The sequence below is a fragment of the Ilyonectria robusta genome (genome assembly GCF_021365365.1).
Source record: "Ilyonectria robusta strain PMI_751 chromosome Unknown BGZ61scaffold_4, whole genome shotgun sequence".
Taxonomy (NCBI): Eukaryota; Fungi; Ascomycota; class Sordariomycetes; order Hypocreales; family Nectriaceae; genus Ilyonectria; species Ilyonectria robusta.
In genome coordinates this window covers 13,955-35,127 of record NW_025764438.1, presented here as the reverse complement: position 1 = coordinate 35,127, position 21,173 = coordinate 13,955, and the positions used below count along the sequence as shown (strand labels likewise).

Here is a 21,173-nt window from a genome sequence, read left to right as displayed (position 1 = left end):
CCAATCAAGCAAGGCAGGTCGCGTATTACCCACGAGTTAGTAGGTACCTCCCATTGCTCTAGTCTTGGTACCCGGCCAGGTTCATGGAACCGCTCATGATTCCAGAACGTCGCCTCGCCAATGAGACACGCATGTGGAGATTAGGTAAGCCTGTGCACGAACAGGCCTTTTGGAGGGCATCACGGGCTTGTCACGGGCTCTCGCGGGCGCACACGGACGCGATTGAGTGCCGCCCACACCCGGGATATGGGAGTGGAGCGCGGCTCGGGGAAGACTGTGCGGGGAGTCACACAACGGGCACAGTGCTGCTGTGGCTCGTTCTTCCAGCAGACCGACCCTCTCTCCCCCCTCTACCGCCCGCCGACCGACCAGTTAGTTGAGCGTTTGGGTGGCCCAACAACTCAGCTGCGAGTACCAGGCCAGTGCCCAAATTTTTTTCTACTTATCGCCCCCCACCAAAATTTAGCAAACGTCAACGGCCGCCGCCTTCTCAACTTTCTCTCCTCCCAACCTCACATCCCTTCCACGACATTTATCTTCTGCTGCTCCGGCTCGCATCTGATACACCATGGCCGAACCCATCCGAGGCAAGCGATCCGACATGTCTGTCGCTCCGTGAGTCTTGTCCCTCTGCCGCTTCTCCGGCCTCATCTTCCCCTCTTCTTGTCGTCTGGTCGTTGTTTGTGCCCGCTTCGATTGCTAACTACCCCACCTTCGTCCAGCACGCCGCAGAACACTCCCCTGAACAACGCTCCCATTTCCTCCCACGCCCAGCAGCCGGGCGTCTCTAGCATCAAGGAGGGTGAGTTGTGTCCTCCATGTGCCGTCTTGCTTGAGTTTCATGACATCGTCTAACCCCGCCGCAGAGGAGTTGGACCGTGCCGCCGCCGCGTCCGTCTTCGCCCAGAACCCCAAGCTCATCCAGATGATTCAGGGTCGACTAGGCTCCCTGGTGGGCCAATCATCGGGCTACATCGAGTCCCTTCCTGCTCCCGTCCGCCGTCGCGTTGCCGGTCTCAAGGGCATCCAGAAGGAGCACTCCAAGCTTGAGGCGGAGTTCCAGGAGGAGGTCCTTCAGCTCGAAAAGAAGTACTTTGCCAAGTTCTCTCCCCTGTACCAGAAACGTTCCACCATCGTCAATGGTGCCGCTGAGCCCACCGAGGAGGAGGTCAAGGCTGGTGAGGAGGACGATGAGCTCGACGCCGACGAGGAGGGTGCTTCGGCCGCCCAGCCCGAGGGCAAGTCCGACGTCCCCGAGGACGTGGCCGGTATCCCTGAGTTCTGGCTGTCTGCCATGAAGAACCAAATCTCCCTGGCCGAGATGATCACCGACCGCGATGAGGCTGCCCTCAAGCACGTCACCGACATCCGCATGGAGTACCTTGACAAGCCCGGCTTCCGTCTCATCTTCGAGTTCGCTGAGAACGGCTTCTTTAAGAACAAGACCCTCTCCAAGACCTACATCTACCAGAACGAGAGCGGATATGGCGGCGACTTCATCTACGACCATGCCGACGGTGACAAGATCGAGTGGCTTCCCGGCAGAGACCTGACCGTCCGCATCGAGAGCAAGAAGCAGCGCAACAAGAGTAAGCGACTTGCACTACCACCTCTCTCGGCCAAATTCAAGCAGACCAACTAACGAACAATGACAGACACCAAGCAGACCCGCATCGTGAAGAAGACTGTCCCCACTGAGTCTTTCTTCAACTTCTTCTCCCCACCCAAGGCCCCCACTGACGACGACGATGATGATGCCGAGTCGGACATCGAGGAGCGCCTCGAGCTGGACTACCAGCTGGGCGAGGACATCAAGGAGAAGCTCATCCCCCGCGCCATCGATTGGTTCACCGGCGAGGCTCTTGCCTTTGAGGAGATCTCGGATGATGAGTTGGATGGCGCCGATTTCGATGATGACGATGATGATGACGAGGATGACCTCAGTGAGGACCATGACGACGAGGAGGAGTCTGATGACGATGTACGTGCCAACTTCCCCAAACAAGTCGGTGCTTCAGAGGGCAAATCTAATGCGTGTAACAGGACGAGTCGGGCAAGCCCAAACAGGAGGCTGCTGAGTGCAAACAGAGCTAAGTGACGCAAGATATCATGACATGAAAGGATCTTTATGGGGGGGATTCATCTGAGCCGCCGATAAAGGCAGAAGCGGTCGGTAGGCTTGCGGAAAAGGCTTCGGAGCAGAGGAGACGGTCGAAGCAGGTCGGCAATCGAGCCAGTGCCATTTTCAAGATAGCTCGTCAGTTGATAGGCATCGTTGCGGGAACCAGGGTTTCGAAGCTCTGGGGACCATCTGATAGACAGCCAGGGGGCAGAGTCGGCCCGCGGTCTTGTTTCCTTGTTTTTGCAGTCTTCTTCGGGGTTTCTTTTTTTGTTTTGTTGTTTTTTCATGTGTCTGATTCGAATCCTGGCATGGAGGTAAGGCAGTGAAGGTCTCAAGGGAGCTGGGTTTTCTGGGTGCATAATAGAGAATGATCCGTCGCCACTTTGGGTGCGCGTTTGGTGTATAGTTTCGTTCCTTGGGCTCCTTTTTTCGCCTCCGGCTTGCATGTGAAGTCAGTCAGATTGCTGTAAACCCGGGCAAGTGCATGAGTTAAGAAGTTATCCTTGGATTTTCCACGGCAAGGCACCTCGCCCTTCTGTCGGTCTGAGTGGTCCCGTCACGTTCAATCATTGGGCTTGGTTTGGGTGGGAATAGTAGCACCACCTGGACAGTGAGTAAGTACCGAGTCCGCCCACTCATGCTCCATAAATATAAATCACATATCACATATTATGTATATATCAAGCCATTCATATGTCAAGGATGAGGCAAACTACCGGCGCTATGATGTAACATAAAACCAGTTGGCTTAGGGTCTCCTAATAGCTTCACGTTCTATTTTGCTGGATTCTGACAGCACCACCTGTAGGGTAGGCCTTGTATTGGAGAACCTTGAGCCTGGGCTTTGACATTCACAGCAGTGGGTTGTGGTAACTCCCGTGATATAATTCCGCACGAATATCCGCGTGGGTAATGGATGCGGGAGACATTGATGAGTCACTGTATCCCCAATTAATCGCCAGTGACGGTGCCTTAGCACAGTGACCTGTATGTCACGTCTACTTCTTTGTACGAGGATTCGTGACAAAGAGGGCCGGCCGTAGGTGCCGCGTCCGCTCCGCCGTCCGGCCGCATGTGAGCAGCAGGATGGGACAAGGAACGTGCAGCAAGCACAGACACGCAAGGATGGGCAACCAACCATTCGCGCAACAAACTTCCGTCCCGTCCTCGCCGCTTGGGCCGGAGCGGGACTCGACGCTGCGGCGAAAGAATGCCTGCTCGGAGGGCGGAATGCGGCATGCGGCATGCGGCCTGTGGCGGGACTGCTGGAAGCGGAAACGCCCAGCACAGGCCCGCAAGCAAACACCCTCATGACCAGTAGGCAGTCGGCCGGGGATTGCTCCTACAGAAAACTGACGCCATAGCATGATTGCATGGTGGCAGTGGACATGGCGCTGGCTGTGGATCGCCGGGCTCCCATTGCGGTGCCCTACTGTCCAGTAGTTGCGGCATTCCGTTGGTCTGGAGTGGCGAGCCTGGTGTAGCGCCGTGGCCGCGGACATTTAACTCGTCCGTCTAACTCGACCAAGCGCGTCCGCTGTCGGACAATGCAAAAGAAAAAAAAAAGTTTTCCTCGTCCCTCTTGCGCAAGCAGCAGCAGGCAGGGTTTTTGTTTCTTGTACGTAGCTACATTACCTACGGGTACCTTGTCGATGACCTAAGGAGGCGAATTGGCCTCTTAGGAACCGCCTCAGGACCACTTCCTTCGGTAGCATTCCACGGTGCTCCGTAGGGAGTTCCTCCATGACAGGGACACCGATGATGACTCAGTTGTACGTAGTAGTCATCGGAAGTCGGGGAAAGTTCTCGATGCGTGGGCTCCGACTCCCATGCATGCGCCGGTCCGTCGCCAGCTCGTGAACACGCCTTCATCCCAGCCCATCCCGGCCAGCCCAGCCAGCCCACTTACGAACGCAAGGAGTCATTGGCTCCGCGGCTTGATCTTGACAGCTTGTATAGTTAAATATTGATCCCGTACCTCTACCAAGAATCTTTCCTCTTATTTACACGTATCCACCCATTCAACCAGCTGTCGCTGACAACGAACCCTGGAGGCCGCAAACGTCGCTCGCATATAACAGCTTCTCTGGCACCCCGCCCCTCGAACCATTGCCCCTCCTTTCAACCTACAAAAACTCTCCGACACCAAAACGCCATCATGACTCCCGCTCAGGATATTCAGGCCAACCTCTCAGCCTCATTCCAGAGGTCCGTCTCCAACAGCTGGGGCCAGAACCTCTCTGGCTCGCCCACTGCCACCTTCAACTCCCCTCCCAGCAGCTGGGGCGGCCCCATCCCCCGTCGCAGCGCCCCCAAGTCTCTCAAGCCCTTCAACACCCAGGACATTAAGATCCTGCTTCTGGAGAATGTCAACGTCGGCGGCCAAGAGATCCTGAGGAGCCAGGGCTACCAAGTTGAGGCTCTTAAGACCTCTCTCCCCGAGGACCAGCTGATTGAGAAGATCCGGTGCGTTCATCCTCGTTGTGTACCCCGCCACGACCGGGTGATTTTTTTGCCCCTCGTCGCCAAACAATGCCCCTCACCATCGTCATTCTTGTCCCTTGTCAATTGAAATCAGGAATTGCTCTGTTACGCTTGCTAACAGCCCGTCTCCAGCGATATCCACGTCATCGGCATCCGCTCCAAGACTAAGCTGACCGAGAGTGTTCTCCGTGAGGCCAAGAACCTCCTTGTCGTTGGTTGCTTCTGCATTGGTACCAACCAGGTCGACCTCGACTTTGCTGCCCGTCATGGTATCTCCGTCTTCAACTCCCCTTTCGCCAACTCCCGCAGTGTGGCCGAACTCGTCATTGCCGAGATCATCACCCTCGCCCGTCAGCTCGGCGACCGATCCAACGAGATGCACCGTGGCACCTGGAACAAGGTTAGCTCCAAGTGCTGGGAAATTCGTGGCAAGACTTTGGGTATGCATGCGCCGTCTCGTATTCAAGTGATGTGAATTACTTGCTGACTTTATGGGACAACAGGAATTGTCGGATATGGCCACATCGGCTCGCAGCTTTCTGTCCTCGCCGAGGCCATGGGAATGAACGTCATTTACTACGATGTTGTCACCCTCATGGCCCTGGGAACCGCCCGTCAAGTGCCTACCCTCGAGAAACTCCTCGAGGAGAGTGACTTTGTCACCCTCCACGTGCCCGACTTGCCCGAAACCCGCAATTTGATCTCGACTACCCAGTTCGAGCACATGAAGAACGGCTCTTACCTCATCAACGCTAGCCGTGGCAGCGTTGTTGACATCCCGGCCCTAATCAAGGCCTCCCGCTCGGGCAAGATTGCTGGAGCTGCCCTGGATGTGTTTCCCCAGGAGCCTGCCGCTAACGGCGACTACTTCAACAGCAACCTCAACACCTGGGGCGAGGACTTGAGGAGCTTGAACAACATCATCCTCACCCCTCACATCGGCGGAAGCACCGAGGAAGCTCAGCGTGCCATTGGTATCGAGGGTAAGTGGACACACCAATTAATATTTTTACAGCCTGTGATAACTGACCCTGCTTCACAGTTGCCGACGCCTTGGTGCGATACATCAACCAGGGCATTACCCTTGGCAGTGTCAACCTGCCCGAGGTGCAACTGCGATCATTGACTCTGGATGAGCCCGACCACGCTCGTGTCATCTACATCCACCGCAACGTCCCTGGTGTGCTCCGAAAAGGTAAAAAAAACCATCTCTTGGCATCACCTTTTTCGGTGATGTTCGAAATGCAAGTAGGCTAACATTGGGCTATAGTCAACGAGATTCTCGGCGACCACAACGTCGACAAGCAGATCAGCGACAGCAGAGGCGATGTAAGGACATCCTGTGCTATACAATGGAACGAAGCTGACCAAGATTACGTAGGTGGCCTACCTGATGGCTGATATTAGCAACGTCCGATACGAGCAGATCAAAGACATCCAAGAAAGCCTGGAGGCGCTCAGCTGTAAGTGATGCAAGCAGGATGAAGAGTGATCGGAGAATCAGAAGCTAACAAGCAACCACAGCACGAATCTTGACCCGAGTCCTCTACTAAGCGGTATTCTGGATAGACGAAGTCGATCCCTCGCCACTGCAGAGGAGTCGCGCCACGGATAAAAGGGGAACTAGGCCAGGGCACGAGGATGGTCGACCGGTAGACGATGATATGTGATCCCCAAAAATGCACGAATATTGGGTATTGATTGCACTGAGCGAGGCCCTGGACGCCGAATTTAGACGGAGCCCTGGCGCGCGGGATCACTTTGCAAGACGGTGTGACTATCGCGGCCGGGATTGGCGATGTGGATTTGGCGGTGGCCGGGTGTACTGACCCAAAAAGATCGGATGGACTGTGGACCGTGGACAACTGGTGTCTGGAAACGGGAGCCGGCCGCGACATTGCCGTGCCAGGCGGTGGCAGTCAGGGGGCTGGTGTTTTGATGGTTGGGGCTGGTGCTTGAGGCTGGTGCCAAGTGCGAAAAAACACTGTACATAGACAGGGAACTCAACGACTCGCAACGGGCGAGAGGATGCTTCAACGCATCAGGGATCCGACCCGTATCAGCGATGCGATATTTATATGGTTTTGTTTTTGTTGGCGCAAGGTGGGAACCGAAACCGTCCCAAGCATCTTTCCAATCTCTCCAATCCTGAGTCCCGATAGCGACGTTCTCCATTCTTCTGAGTCCTGTGATGGGTGGTACCCGAGGTAGGTTAAGTGACGCAGGGTGCAGGTTGGTGGTTGGTGAGAGATACTGCAGGGACCTCAGCCGGGATGTGCGTCCACATGGAGGCAGACATGCAGGTGGATTGGTATTGACGTCAGGGATGGAGTGAATGTTGGGGATGGGATGCCCATCGAGAGGGCAGTGTGGATGTGTTTGAGAGGAGAGTTGAGAGTTCAACGAGAGTCTGGACTGTCAGCACTACCCGGTCCGGCCGGCTGGCCGGGAGAAGGCCAATTGCCATGAACCTGCGGAGGCGTGAAGCCAATCATTGACGACGAAACTGAACGTACCCCGTATGTTGGCCGGCATATTGTGCGTGCGTGTGTCAGCCACCGTCTTGGTTACCCGCGGTACCTGGCTGTGAATGCCATGCAGAGTCATCCCTTGTTTTTGTTGCTGGGTTGGTAGGTAATTAATTAGATACCTACCTAGTTGAGCTCGCTATCACAGCATTGCTCAGGGTACCTTCCATGGGGTAATTACCTGGCTGAGTGGCTGGCTGGCTGGCTGGCTGGACGGCTGGGGTCTACGTTGTGGAATATTCCACGGACACGGAGTACTTGAACCCAAGTATCTGCGCATCTCTCTCCACCGAGCATGGCTTGGAGAAGTTCCACCCCTGGAGAGTCTTCATTTCGCATGTTTGTGTCGACTTCCATGGCCTTCCATTGTCCATCCTTCCCAGCTAACGGAGTAGCCATACCAGCTACCTCAGCCATCTCTAGAGCGCTGTGCCCCTCCGGTGTGCAGTCACCTTGGAACCGCGCAAGACTAATAAGTTAATTCATGCCCTCTCAGAGCTCCCCGCCAATCCAAAAATAGCCTGTACGCCCTGTGATAGGAGCATTAATGGCAGTAGATTATCGACAAAGGGAGACATGAGCAATCCGTAACCATGTTAGGGGCAGTGACAAGAGTCCCCTGACATTTTCTTTTCATCTACAGCACCACAATACTGTGTATGCACCGCCAGCTTCTTTACCGCTCATCTGAGGTGCTACTGCTACGTAACCTATCTCCTCAACTCGGTTAGCACCCCAAGTCCTGGGCGGTCACCTTTTTTCCCCCGCCCTCACCTCTCCTCCCAAAGGAATATGGATATTGGTTGCCGCACCTACGAGATGTTCTCACCTCGTTTCCATTGCAGGGCCGTTGCTACAGCAAAGTGCCGACTGCACCTGAGTCCCCGACTGCAGGTTGATTGGAAGAAGCCATGCCTTGTCTCGCCTCTCCCCCTCTCAGCGGCCAGAGAGACATCAAAAGATGCGGACGGGTCGGCCCCTCATTGGCCCGCGCAGGCGTCCCACGGTTCTAGAGCCCCTAATACCGCTGAGACCAACTTCTTGTGGGAGCTGAGGCTGGGTTTTAGAGGCTAGTAAATCAGGTATCGCAAAGCAGGGAGATATGTACCGACCATATGTAAAATGCGGCCTCAAGTACCTGTGTTTCAGCCCCCAGGTACACTCGGGCCCTAACAGAGGGCCGATCCCTTCCCCCTGCTCTGCTTCCCCCCCGTGCTCCGTGCCCCCCGTGCCCCGTGCGGCTGCAGCACTTGGCCCTTGAATCAGGAGCAAAACGCGTGCTGGCATCACTGTGTCGTCCAGTCCATTACTTTTGAACTCCAGCTTGTTCATTTGCCTTGCCTCATTGCCTGTGCGACTTTGTGGCTCGACCCCTTGTCGACGAGTTCCTGTCCCCGGAAGAAAGAGTCCTCGGTCTCTTCATACTCCTCGCTCCGCTACAAAGGACAGACGGACAGATCGTCTTGTCCCGCATTGTGGCTCCTGCGACACCGCCTCGAGCCGATCCTCGACATCTGCGCAAGCCAAGCGGGCTTTGGCCAGCACCTCCAAACACCAACGCAACCCCAGACGGCCACACGTATCGTCTTCGACACTTCTTCAACCCCTTGTTCCTTCAGACGACCTCGCTTCTTCTCGCTTCCGCCTGCGAATGAATGCCTCCCGCCGTCCGGCCTCGTTCTCCGCCTCTTAGTCCTGCCGCCGCTTTCTTGTAGTCGTCCTCCGATCCCGCGCCTCCTGGCCAAACCGCCGCCTCCATGGCATCGACTTACGATGTCGGCACGAGAGCGTGGCAGCCCGATGCTGCCGAGGGCTGGGTAGCCTCCGAGCTCATCAACAAGACCGTGGATGGTGCCAAGGTTAAGCTCGAATTCCAGCTGGAAAATGGCGAGGTGCGTATCCATGTCCGATTACCACACCTACTCTCCCAAGCAGCCTTTGTCTGACCCCATTCTCTCTTTCTAGACCAAGATCATCCAAGTCTCCGTTGAGGGGCTCCAGAGTGGCTCCGATCCCGCTCTGCCTCCTCTGATGAACCCGACTATACTCGAAGCCAGTGACGATCTTACAAACCTTTCCCATCTTAATGAGCCAGCTGGTACGTTTATCTCTGCCAACTAGGCCTTTGCAGAACGTAGCAGAGCCCATTGATGGCGATTATGCTGACACCTCCCTCTCAGTTCTGCAAGCGATCCGGTTACGATACCTACAAAAGGAGATCTACACATACAGTGGTATCGTTCTCATTGCCACAAATCCTTTTGCGCGAGTCGACTCCCTCTACGTCCCTGGTATGGTACAAGTCTATGCTGGGAAGCAAAGAGCGACCCAGGCTCCTCACTTGTTTGCCATCGCCGAGGAGGCGTTTATGTACGACCCTTCTTCTTTGCCCCTGCCCTCAATATGTCAATGCTGACTGTTGTACTAGGGACATGATCCGAGACAATAAGAACCAGACCGTTGTTGTGTCTGGAGAGTCTGGTGCTGGAAAGACGGTCAGTGCAAAGTACATCATGCGATACTTTGCCACCAGAGAGTCTCCCGACAACCCAGGCACGCGCTCCAAGCGCGGGCATGAAACCATGAGCGAGACCGAGGAGCAGATTCTCGCAACTAACCCTATCATGGAAGCGTTCGGTAACGCCAAGACAACCAGAAACGACAACTCGTCCCGATTTGGAAAGTACATCGAGATTATGTTTGACGACAAGACCAACATTATTGGCGCCAAGATCCGAACCTACCTCCTCGAGCGTTCCCGTCTCGTTTTCCAGCCTCTCAAGGAGCGAAATTACCACATCTTCTACCAGCTTGTCGCCGGTGCCTCTGATAAGGAACGCCAGGAACTCAACATCCAGGCTATCGAACAGTTTGAGTATCTCAATCAAGGAAATTGCCCGACTATCGACGGCGTGGATGACAAGGCCGAGTTCGAGGACACAAAACAGTCCCTGGGAACGATCGGTGTCCCAGAGGCCCAGCAGTCTGAGATTTTCAAGATATTGGCCGGTCTTCTGCATCTAGGAAACGTCAAGATTACTGCATCGCGCAATGACAGTGTTCTTGCGCCCACTGAGCCCTCACTCAAGCAAGCCAGTGAGATCTTGGGTGTTGACGCAACCGAGTTTTCCAAGTGGATCGTCAAGAAGCAGCTTGTGACTCGTGGTGAGAAGATCACATCCAACTTGAGCCAGGCCCAGGCCATCGTTGTCCGTGACTCCGTTGCCAAGTTTATCTACTCGAGTCTCTTCGATTGGCTTGTCGACATCATCAACGACAGTCTTGCCACCGAGGAGGTATTGAGTCGTGTCACCTCCTTCATCGGTGTGCTGGATATCTACGGTTTCGAGCATTTCGCCAAGAATTCGTTTGAGCAGTTCTGTATCAACTATGCAAATGAGAAGCTTCAGCAGGAATTCAACCAGCACGTCTTCAAGCTCGAGCAAGAGGAGTATCTGAGGGAGCAGATCGATTGGACCTTCATTGATTTCTCTGACAACCAGCCCTGCATTGATCTCATCGAAGGCAGGATGGGCATTCTCGGTCTCCTTGATGAAGAGTCTAGACTTCCCATGGGCTCAGATGAGCAGTTCGTTACCAAGCTACATCACAACTTCTCACCCGATAAGAACAAGTTCTACAAGAAGCCGAGATTTGGCAAGTCTGCCTTCACAGTTTGCCACTACGCCATCGATGTCACCTATGAATCCGAGGGCTTCATCGAGAAGAACCGTGATACTGTTCCCGACGAGCATATGGCTGTACTCCGTGCCACGTCCAACAGCTTCCTCAAGCAGGTCTTGGACGCCGCGTCGGCCGTCAGAGAAAAGGATGCTGCCTCATCGTCATCAAATGCTGTCAAGCCCGCTGGTGGCAGGAAGATTGGTGTGGCCGTGAACCGAAAGCCGACTCTCGGTGGAATCTTCCGTTCCTCCCTGATTGAGCTGATGAATACCATCAACAACACAGACGTCCACTACATCCGATGCATCAAGCCAAATGAAGCAAAAGAGGCATGGAAATTTGAAGGACCCATGGTTCTCAGCCAGCTTCGTGCTTGTGGTGTCCTCGAGACTGTGCGCATTAGTTGTGCTGGTTACCCCACTCGCTGGACCTATGAGGAATTTGCTCTCCGGTATTACATGCTCGTGCACTCCAGCCAGTGGACATCGGAGATTCGGGATATGGCTGATGCTATCCTGAAGAAGGCACTGGGAACGAGTACCGGTAAGGGCCTTGACAAGTACCAGCTTGGTCTTACGAAGATTTTCTTCCGAGCTGGTATGCTGGCCTTCTTGGAGAACCTTCGAACCACGCGTCTTAACGACTGTGCCATTATGATACAGAAGAACCTGAGAGCCAAGTACTACCGTCGCCGTTACCTGGAGGCCCGTGAGGCCGTGGTCAGGACCCAGTCCGCCATCAGGGCATGGAAGGCGAGAAAGGAAGCTCAAGAACTGCGGACGATTAGGGCCGCCACTACCATCCAGCGAGTCTGGCGGGGACAGAAGCAGCGCAGGGTCTTCTTGCGCATCCGTCAAGATATGGTGTTGTTTGAATCTGCCGCTAAGGGATACTTGCGCAGAAAGAACATCATGGAGACGCGACTTGGTAACGCTGCGCTTGTGATCCAGAGAGTGTGGAGGTCTCGACAGCAGATGCGGTCGTGGCGACAATACCGCAAGAAGGTCATCCTGATCCAGAGCCTGTGGCGTGGTAAGCTTGCCCGCAAGGATTACAAGAAGGTTCGAGAGGAGGCGCGCGACCTCAAGCAGATCTCTTATAAGCTTGAAAACAAGGTTGTCGAGCTCACGCAGTCCCTGGGTTCCATGAAGGAGAAGAACAAGAACCTAGCATCCCAGGTGGAGAACTACGAGGGGCAGATCAAGTCCTGGAAGAACCGCCACAACGCCCTGGAAGCGCGGACCAAGGAGTTACAGACTGAAGCCAACCAGGCCGGCATTGCCGTTGCCAGACTCCAGGCGATGGAAGACGAGATGAAAAAGCTTCAGGTAGCTTTTGACGAGTCCACTGCCAATATCAAGAGGATGCAGGATGAAGAGCGAGAGCTCAGAGAGTCTCTTCGCACAACCAACACAGAGCTCGAGACGGCGAGGAGGACCAGCACGCAGCACGAGAAGGACAACACGAGCCTCAGGCAAGAACTTGAGGCTCTCAGGGACGCTCTCGAGACGGCACGGAGAAATGCACCGGTCAACGGCGAGCTGGCCAATGGCACATCTGCGGTTGCACCGGCCAGTGGCCTCATCAACCTAGTTTCGTCCAAGAAACCGAAGCGCCGTAGCGCCGGCGCCGAGCCTCGCGAGCTGGACCGCTTCAGCGGTGCTTACAACCCTCGACCGGTCTCGATGGCTGTCACCAGCACTGCTCATCGCCAGAACTTGTCTGGAACAACCTTCATTCCTGGTGTCGATAACATCGAGGTGGAGCTCGAGGGTCTCCTTGCCGATGAGGACGGCTTGAACGAGGAAGTGACAATGGGTCTGATTCGGAACCTCAAGATCCCCAACCCCAACACCACCCCACCTCCCTCTGACAAGGAGGTGCTATTCCCTTCATACCTCATCAACCTGGTCACCTCAGAGATGTGGAACAATGGCTTTGTTAAGGAGTCTGAGCGCTTCCTGGCAAATGTGATGCAGTCCATCCAACAGGAAGTAATGCAGCATGATGGTGACGAGGCCATTAACCCCGGTGCTTTCTGGCTGTCCAACGTCCACGAGATGCTCTCGTTTGTGTTCTTGGCGGAGGACTGGTATGAGGCCCAGAAGTCGGACAACTATGAGTACGACCGACTCTTGGAGATTGTCAAGCATGACTTGGAGAGTCTGGAGTTCAACATCTACCACACCTGGATGAAAGTGCTGAAGAAGAAGCTGCAGAAGATGATTATCCCTGCCATCATCGAGTCCCAGTCACTGCCTGGCTTCGTTACCAACGAAAGCAGCCGATTCCTGGGCAAACTCCTGCAGACAAACTCAACGCCAGCCTACAGCATGGACAACCTGCTCAGCTTGCTTAATAGCGTGTTCCGGGCTATGAAGGCGTACTACCTGGAAGACTCAATCATCACACAGACGATTACGGAGCTCCTGCGCCTCGTTGGTGTTACCGCCTTCAACGACCTGCTGATGCGACGAAACTTCCTCTCTTGGAAGCGAGGCCTTCAGATCAACTACAACATCACGCGCATTGAAGAATGGTGTAAGAGCCACGACATGCCCGAAGGCACCCTTCAACTGGAGCACTTGATGGTTAGTACATTCGAGTGACGACAAAACTGTAGCAACGCTAACCGTCTTCCAGCAAGCCACCAAGCTTCTCCAACTGAAGAAGGCTACGCTTAATGACATTGAGATCATCCAGGACATCTGCTGGATGTAAGTTGCTCTTGTTTCCACAGCCTATCTTAAATCGCAACTGACCAGTTCCAGGCTGTCTCCCAACCAAATTCAGAAGCTCCTGAACCAGTACCTAGTTGCCGACTACGAGCAACCGATTAATGGGGAGATCATGAAGGCGGTTGCTTCGCGCGTGACTGAGAAGAGCGATGTGCTCCTCTTGCAAGCTGTGGACATGGATGATAGCGGTCCCTACGAGATTGCCGAGCCTAGAGTTATCACCGCGCTCGAGACTTACACGCCCTCTTGTAAGTGTGGCCTTTACCAGTAGCCGACTGACCGACTAGTGGACTCATTTCGCTAACCATATGTAATAGGGCTTCAAACCCCTCGATTGAAGCGACTGGCAGAGATCGTCTCGGCACAGGCTATTGCTCAGCAGGAGAAGCTGGACTACACGGATGGCGATGACTTTGATGAACAAGACGAATTGCCTGGTGTGGAGGAGGTGGAAGCCGAGCAGTAAAGGAATGATAAAGCGGGATGACAGGCATATCGATGTTGATGTTGATGTTGATGTCGATTGCACATAACGGATAGAGGCCGCAACGCATTTTCAGGGTGTTTGATGTCGAATTTTCTAACGCGGTGTGGTCGGAGCGGATCTCGAGGACGTGATCACATATGCCATCTATGTCGTACCTGGAACGCCTTGTTATGTATTCAAGAGGGAAAAGACGCCTACTTTTCCTTGCCGCAAGCGGGAGGATGGAAGGGCTGGCTCTGTTTGTAAGATGAGACCACGGTTGTATTGGAGAGAGAGAGAGAGAGAGAGAGCGCACGATTTATTGTTAATGTTTCCCCTCCCCCACACACAAACCTGTCTGTCTTGTTACACAGAGAGTTTGTCAGCTCCGTCAACAAGAAACCATCGGTCCACTCCGTCCTCACTGAGACTCCGGCGGCCGCCTCCCGTGTCGTCCGGGTCCTCTCCGGATCGGCCCCGGATGGTATTCATCAAAGCGATCCGAGACACCCCGATACATGCATGGAGCGGGTTTGCCCACAGGGTCGGCAGTGAGTGGACGCAGGGAGCTCAAATCTCTGCAGCCACCGATCGCATTGTATCGCATCGCATTCCATTGCAGCGCAAATCACGATGCGCCAGTCGCCTAACATTATTGTGACAGGCACGCCCGGTGTTGGCAAGACCACGCACTGTGAGGGCCTAGCAGAACGGACGGGGCTGCGTCACTTGTCTGTGAACCAGGTGGTCAAGGACAAGGAGTGCCACGAGGGATGGAGCGATGAGTTCCACAGCTGGATTGTTGACGAGGACAAGGTGAGAGAGACAGGGCCTTGATTTCAACTCCATTTAAACATGACACAGCAGCAAATATGAATGGATATTGACGGCTGACACATGGTTCTTTTCGCGACGAATAGCTCCTAGACGCCATCGAGGACGAAGTAAAGGCTGGCGGTTGCATTATCGACTGGCACGCTTGTGATTTGTTCCCCCGCAGCTGGATCGATCTGGTCGTGGTCCTCCGAGTCGACTCGACAACTCTCTATGACCGACTGACGGCGAGGTCAGTTCCAACCAATCACTCAAGCTGTTTGATGTTTCTCCCGACGGCTGACATGTTTATTCTTTTTACCCCCGAGCAGAAATTATCCCGAGTCCAAGCTGCAGGAGAACCTCGACTCTGAGATTATGGAAGTGCTTCTACAGGAGGCGCGTGACGCCTTTGACAGCGAGATTGTCATTGAGCTGACGAGCAACGAGGCCGACGAGATGGAATCCAACGTTGAACGCATCGAGGGATGGGTCAAGCAATGGAAGCAGGACAATCAATGAGATAAAATAATAAGAAACACAGGATACATAGAGAAAAGTGCATTTCACGCCCATCCTCCATTGGTGCAAACCATCAGGTGGATATATAGTTATTTCCTGTCTACCTCGTAGATGAGACAGGATGAATTTACGATTTACCACACACCTCTCGGTGCGCCCTCTATATAAGGATTTGTAGTCCCGAAAAATGCATATCCTGTCCACAGACTGCCCACCCAACTGTGGGGTTCCGTGGTTATCTTGCACGGCAACTCGCGGGGCAGAGTCAAATCTCGTCTTGTTCAACTCCCTTGTCCTCTCTGTCTTCGAAACTCATTTCTCAACCTTTAACTAAAATCAAGTCACTTACAAAAAGCGCGTAAATAGGCCATCTACCGCAGAAATGGCTCCCACTGTCAACTTCATTTCTGGCAACGCCAACAAGTTGCGCGAGGTTAAGGCAATCCTCGAACCTGAAATTGAAGTCCGGAGCCAGTCTTTGGATCTTGAGGAAGTTCAGGGAACCCTCGAGGAGGTGACTGAGTCTAAATGCCGCAGGGCTGCAGACCTAGTAGGGCTTTCCTCCTCCACTACCTTCGAGCTTCTATTTACATATAGCCTAGGTCCAAGGTCCTGTCCTTGTTGAAGATACCGCCCTCTGCTATAACGCCCTCAAGGGCCTCCCTGGCCCATACATGTGTGTTATCCAACAACTCTGAATCACTCCTCTCCGCCTTGAGTCTCGTCTGCTAACGTCTCCTTCTTCTGTAGCAAGTGGTTCATGACATCCACCGGACATGAGGGCCTGAACAACCTCCTGGCTGCATACGCCGACAAATCCGCCGAGGCTGTCTGCACGTTCGGGTACTCCGCGGGGCCTGGCCACAAGCCTATTCTTTTCCAGGGCCGCTGTCCGGTACTTCACGCCTCTAATTGTCCGAAACGAACTGACTTTAGTTGACGCTTCTCATAGGGCAAGATTGTTCCCGCACGAGGACCCGCCGACTTTGGTGAGAAATCCAAATAGTACTGTCTTGAGTGATGAAAACTAATTTCTCATATTCAGGATGGGATGCTGTTTTCGAATTTGAAGGCCAAACGTGCGATTCTCCTCGCTCACTTCCACATTGACCCAGAATAGTACTGACATTCTCCAGGTTCGCCGAGATGGAGAAGACGGAGAAGAACAAGATCTCTCACCGTGGTCGTGCCCTGACCAAGCTTCAGGCTTGGTTCAAGGAACAGCAATGAGCGAACTACGGTTGAGGGCCAGCTACAAAGCCGCTAGGGTGCGGTGGCATTGTTCGTTAAGCTGTTCAAGGTACACATCGTTAGTGATTCCGTTATATATAGAGAACTAAGGAAGCCTTACTAGAGCACCTCGAATTCACTGTACTTGCGGAGGTATTGTGTGCCTCGGCGATATGGCTGCACCGCCTCATCGACGGTTGATAGCTTGTGCCGAAAGGCCTTGCCAACAAGATGTCTTATCTTGGTAGAATCGCGAAAACTAGGGTCGAATACGAGAAGATTAACCTCGCCGTTCATCTGTTTTTCAAGGCCCACAATGGTCAAAGAATGCCCTTGAGAATATGGTCAGCAGTTTCGGCCATTGATGGGCTTCATTTTATTACCTGGGTGCTGAAGATAGATTGGAGGGAGTCCGGTGAGGTGGATTCTCGCTTCCACATCCATCACACCTCCCTGAAAGTATTGTTCGATGCCTTGGAGTAAGAGTGACTTTGCTTTGCCACGCTCTTTGTCCTTGAACGCCTGGACTGAGCAGCTACAGCAGCCACGAATTAGCTCAAGAAGCTGGGATTTTGGATGGGAGTTTTATAAACTTACGGTATCGACAAGCTACAGAAGACTGCTTGGGCCTATATACTGTTAGCTTTGTGCTGCTGAAGGCTGGCAGAAGCTGTGGATGGATACCTCTGGTGTGCCAATGTATTTTCGAGTTCCCTTAACGCCTCCAGTCTCTATGCGGCCTTGGGCATTGAAGCCCATGTCCCAGGCATTCTCGATAAGATCCTGGATCTCGAAAATGGTCGGGAAGGTGGGGCCGAACAAATCTGCTCCCGTTGATCTCGCTCCGATGATGTGGGAGGTCAGCATTTGAATGTTCCTGTATCCGCAGAAGCCACCTGTAGCTAGTTGTTAGCACCACACCATGCAGGGATCCATTCACACGGGTGTCCCGGGGTGCCTTATATTAATACCTTCTCGCCGCAACTTGGAGACGTGTTGCACTTGGGGGTGACATAAATATGCGTATTGGGTGGAAGGACTCTGCTCGAGGAGCTGACCGAGTACCGGCATCACGCCTGGATGCATGAGATAATATTTAGATGTGTGTGGGTCAGAACTCATGGTGTAAGGATCTCACCTTCATTGATGACCTGGCCCTCCTGTTGGAGAAGCTCGACAAGCCACGGAGGCATCTGATTTTCGTGTGCAAATCTACCCAGCTCGGATTTCTATCCGCCACGCCGTTAGCCAGTATAGATTTTTGGAAGGATTTGAAGACACGGACCCCTAACCGAGCAATCTGTCGGCTTGGATCTCCCTGACGGGCTGAATGTCGGGGGCCTGGGTGATCCGACGCATTACTTTCAGAGGTCTGGTCACTCGAGGATGGCTCAGCGGTGGAGAGTTTTTTTGACTTGTGGCGAGTTCGATGACTTGTGTTGGGATCGTGTCGCGACTTTTGGCCCCCGAAAAGGGCTTTCCAGGCCTGGATAGTGGTGCTTTGTTTCTCACGCCGCTTCCTGTGAGTTTCATCTCGTATAGATTTGTCGGGTTCCGCCGCAACAGTTGCGGGACTTGCAGATAGTTGTTCCGAGGCGTCTGCCACATCGTCACTGGCTTCGAGGGCATGGAGTTCGAGATGGTACGTCAATTCGTCCTGGGGAACAATCTCGCCACAGCCGTCCTGGGGACACAGAACTGGATCTTCGGCGACAGCAAAGGGGGACTGGCCCTCTGGATGACGCGTTTCGATATGCTGCAAAGACCTCAGTTAGCCTGAACCCATCGCGATGGCGTGTCTCGCGGAGGCTCATGCGCACTAATAGAAGCTCATAGTCTCCTTCGCTCGGCCTGAACCCGCAGAAGGGGCATTTGGGAGTTGGCTCAGAGCTGACCATGGCGGGTAGGCAGATGGGAACCCTCTCAGTACGTTATCTGGGTAGAATAAATGCAAATCAAGTTTGGGATAGAATGGGGTATATGGATAATTCCGGTGGCAACAGGCTCATCCGCTAAATGATAAATGTTGGCAGAGTGGGATAAAGAGGGAAACAAGGACTCAAAGCCCGATGTTGACGTGGTGGTGAGGCGTATGACTTGCGGCTTAGACGCCTGTGCACGTACACGTCCTCGCCAGACCAGTGTGGGCGGTAAGGTACATACCTGCATCATCGCTGTGAGAGGTTTAGCAAAGACAAGCAATCACAATGCCTCCTTGAGGCTGCATGAAGGAAAAGAAATATCCCAAAAAACAGAGTATGAAGCTGGGACTATATAAGAAGGCCAGGAGTTTCATAAAATTATAATCTCCTCTGACGAAACCATGTACTTTTGAAACTGTTCCCAGGAGATATCTATCCACTCTCGGGCCAGCCGCTGCCGTCCCGTGGTCTCGGCTCACATGTATATAACGGGGCGCATGCTGCGTTGTAACGAAATCCACTGTCCAAGAGGAGTACCCAAACATACACGCACCGATTTCAAACTTGCCTACATAGGTACTTACACCAAATTGCATTAACATACAGGATATTCTATACTTATTTTTAACTTTTATTTTATAGATAAATATTTATGTTTAAAATTAATTTATCTTTAAGTTATAATTTTTAATAGAAATATATTTTAAAAAGTATTTTATTTTAATTAGAAGATTTATTTAAATTTAATATTTAAAAAAATCTCAGATAAAAAGGGACTTAGAGTAGATATTTTTATTCAGCTAGTAAATATACTAAAGATTAAGCTAAGGCAAATTAGGAAATTGTAGATACAGTCTAAAGGTTTAAGCCAATTAGATACATTAGGCTGTATAGGTGAGTTTGAAATCGGTGCGTGTATGTATGTTTGGGTACTCGTCCAAGATGTCTACTACGCACGCCGCCGCCGACAACGGCACCGGTTGCTGAAATGGGTTAGGTCGGGCAGCTTGTGCATTCACATGATGATCCCAACTTTACAATGTCAGAACATGGCGCTGTCCTGACTCCTTCGAGAGGTGTGCTGAAACATCCCTTTTCGAATGAGCACGAATATTATCCGGCCGAGGTTGTAAATGTTGCCGGAGTCCAGAGGGACGGGTCGAGCCAAAGCGGGCCGTAGCAAGCGGGCGGGTGAGCCAGGGCAACTATCAATGCATCGGACCGGGCAAGGGACTGCATGATGGACTGGTGTCTTCGGCGGATCTGCCGAAGCGCGTCGGAGATTCAGGGTGCGGTTGCAGGTCAAAACGTATATTCTAGACGATAGGCAAGGTGGAAAGTCGGTAAGTACTCCAGACAAACAAAACATATTAATTATCATCCTGCGCCGCTGGTGAGCGATACCGCCCATGTGCCATCCCTAATCCTTTGGGCGACGACTCTGCAGCGATTTGCCCTGATCCGGTGAATATCTAGGCGTCGTGGTGGCTTGGAGCTTCAACCCACAGGAGAAAAAAGATCATCGGTGGGAGTCGTGGTGGTCTGATGGCTTGGTGGTCCGTTGACCAATGATTCGGTTTTGGTTCTACATGAGATGGCAGTTGCCCTTTTCGGGGGCCTCGCCGGGGTTCTGCGACTTCTCGATCTGGGCAATCAACAGCTCAAAAGCCTTGCTGACGTTCTCGTTATATCGTGCACTCGCTTCGGTCCATCCGCACTGGATCTTTTCCGATACCTTCTGGCCATCCTCCGGGGTGACTTGGCGCTGCTCGGGACGGAGATCGCTCTTGTTGCCGACAATGACGATGGGAACGGACTCGGTGCCCTTTGGAAACGGACAAAGGTGGCAGAGGTCAGCGACGCCGTTCTTCGATCTCTTGTTGACGGAGTCTGGGCACTTACCAGGTGGCTCAGAATCTTTTCGCGGATGACTTGCACCATCTCAAACGAGGGTAGCGAAGACACCGAGTATACGAGCATGTAGCCATGGATACCGATGAAGTGCTTCGAGTTGAGGATGCTGTACTCGTCTTGCCCAGCCGTGTCGACAATCTCGGTTGAGAAGTCTTGTCCCTTGTATCGGATGGTCTTGCTAAACGTGTTCTCGATTGTCGGGTAGTAGCTGTCGACGAAGTGTCCGTCTACGAAGCGCACCGCTAGGGACGATTTGCCTGTCGAGCGTCAGCCTCTGGTCTCTCGGTAACACGCACGTTCGTTCGTGACCACATCCGCGTCCATCGTCACATGTCTTGCACCTTTAGGGTAGGCGTGCATCAAGAGGAAGAACGTACCAACAGACCGGCTGCCGACAATGGCGATCTTTCTCTGCTTGGGGGACGGCATTGTGTTCTTGGGAGGGACTGGGATGGCGCAGCCACAGTAGTGGAACAAAGAGTATGTCGGGACGCCGGGGCAATTGGGGGATGGCTCAACTCCCCGGGGGCAGCAAACACGAACGGGACGAGCAATACGTATGCCGCTGTGCGTATGCGGTATCCCGTGAGCTATGAGCCGTATGTGTGTGGTTGTGTGGTGCAGTATGCTGTAAGTTATGCGGTAGGCTGTATGCTGTGTATGTACTGTCTGACGTCTGCCGCAGGCTGGCGCTGATGCTGATGCTAGGTGCAGCGGGCGTCAGTCGAGAGCCATGTGCAACTCTGGATG

General features: G+C 53.3%; 7 protein-coding genes across 7 annotated transcripts; 5 read left to right on the top strand and 2 right to left on the bottom strand.

The window, feature by feature from the left end:
• Positions 1-568: 568 nt before the first annotated feature.
• On the top strand, positions 569-2,094 carry BGZ61DRAFT_473967 (nucleosome assembly protein; the record flags this gene model as incomplete). Its single annotated transcript, XM_046248523.1, has 5 exons — positions 569-615; positions 723-802; positions 867-1,589; positions 1,656-1,981; positions 2,044-2,094. 5 exons carry the CDS (start codon positions 569-571, stop codon positions 2,092-2,094), a joined length of 1,227 nt encoding a protein of 408 aa, XP_046108046.1.
• A 2,186-nt stretch (positions 2,095-4,280) lies between these two features.
• Positions 4,281-6,159, top strand: BGZ61DRAFT_345183 (uncharacterized protein; the record flags this gene model as incomplete). Its single annotated transcript, XM_046239762.1, has 7 exons — positions 4,281-4,588; positions 4,739-5,046; positions 5,110-5,589; positions 5,649-5,801; positions 5,877-5,935; positions 5,988-6,069; positions 6,131-6,159. The coding sequence occupies 7 exons, from the start codon at positions 4,281-4,283 to the stop codon at positions 6,157-6,159; spliced, it is 1,419 nt and encodes a 472-aa protein (XP_046108045.1).
• A 2,732-nt stretch (positions 6,160-8,891) lies between these two features.
• BGZ61DRAFT_528560 (myosin) lies at positions 8,892-14,022 on the top strand (the record flags this gene model as incomplete). The annotated part of the gene is made up of 7 exons (XM_046253273.1): positions 8,892-9,026; positions 9,100-9,232; positions 9,315-9,504; positions 9,563-13,409; positions 13,462-13,535; positions 13,590-13,804; positions 13,874-14,022. The coding sequence occupies 7 exons, from the start codon at positions 8,892-8,894 to the stop codon at positions 14,020-14,022; spliced, it is 4,743 nt and encodes a 1,580-aa protein (XP_046108044.1).
• Positions 14,023-14,317: 295 nt separating this feature from the next.
• On the top strand, positions 14,318-15,501 carry BGZ61DRAFT_444169 (AAA domain-containing protein). The gene is made up of 3 exons (XM_046244949.1): positions 14,318-14,838; positions 14,943-15,088; positions 15,168-15,501. Exons 1-3 carry the CDS (start codon positions 14,656-14,658, stop codon positions 15,355-15,357), a joined length of 519 nt encoding a protein of 172 aa, XP_046108043.1. The 5' UTR covers positions 14,318-14,655; the 3' UTR covers positions 15,358-15,501.
• Positions 15,502-15,739: 238 nt separating this feature from the next.
• Positions 15,740-16,587, top strand: BGZ61DRAFT_473964 (inosine triphosphate pyrophosphatase-like protein; the record flags this gene model as incomplete). The annotated part of the gene is made up of 6 exons (XM_046248522.1): positions 15,740-15,907; positions 15,960-16,033; positions 16,108-16,252; positions 16,310-16,346; positions 16,403-16,436; positions 16,494-16,587. 6 exons carry the CDS (start codon positions 15,740-15,742, stop codon positions 16,585-16,587), a joined length of 552 nt encoding a protein of 183 aa, XP_046108042.1.
• A 120-nt stretch (positions 16,588-16,707) lies between these two features.
• On the bottom strand, positions 16,708-18,904 carry BGZ61DRAFT_565277 (peptidase family C78-domain-containing protein; the record flags this gene model as incomplete). The annotated part of the gene is made up of 8 exons (XM_046255903.1): positions 18,408-18,904; positions 17,873-18,343; positions 17,726-17,816; positions 17,559-17,663; positions 17,272-17,489; positions 17,185-17,216; positions 16,971-17,122; positions 16,708-16,919 (listed from the first exon to the last, which is right to left on the bottom strand). The coding sequence occupies exons 1-8, from the start codon at positions 18,483-18,485 to the stop codon at positions 16,708-16,710; spliced, it is 1,359 nt and encodes a 452-aa protein (XP_046108041.1). The 5' UTR covers positions 18,486-18,904.
• Positions 18,905-20,094: 1,190 nt separating this feature from the next.
• BGZ61DRAFT_344474 (P-loop containing nucleoside triphosphate hydrolase protein) lies at positions 20,095-20,852 on the bottom strand (the record flags this gene model as incomplete). Its single annotated transcript, XM_046239701.1, has 3 exons — positions 20,095-20,334; positions 20,412-20,680; positions 20,801-20,852. 3 exons carry the CDS (start codon positions 20,850-20,852, stop codon positions 20,095-20,097), a joined length of 561 nt encoding a protein of 186 aa, XP_046108040.1.
• Between the last annotated feature and the right edge of the window lie 321 nt (positions 20,853-21,173).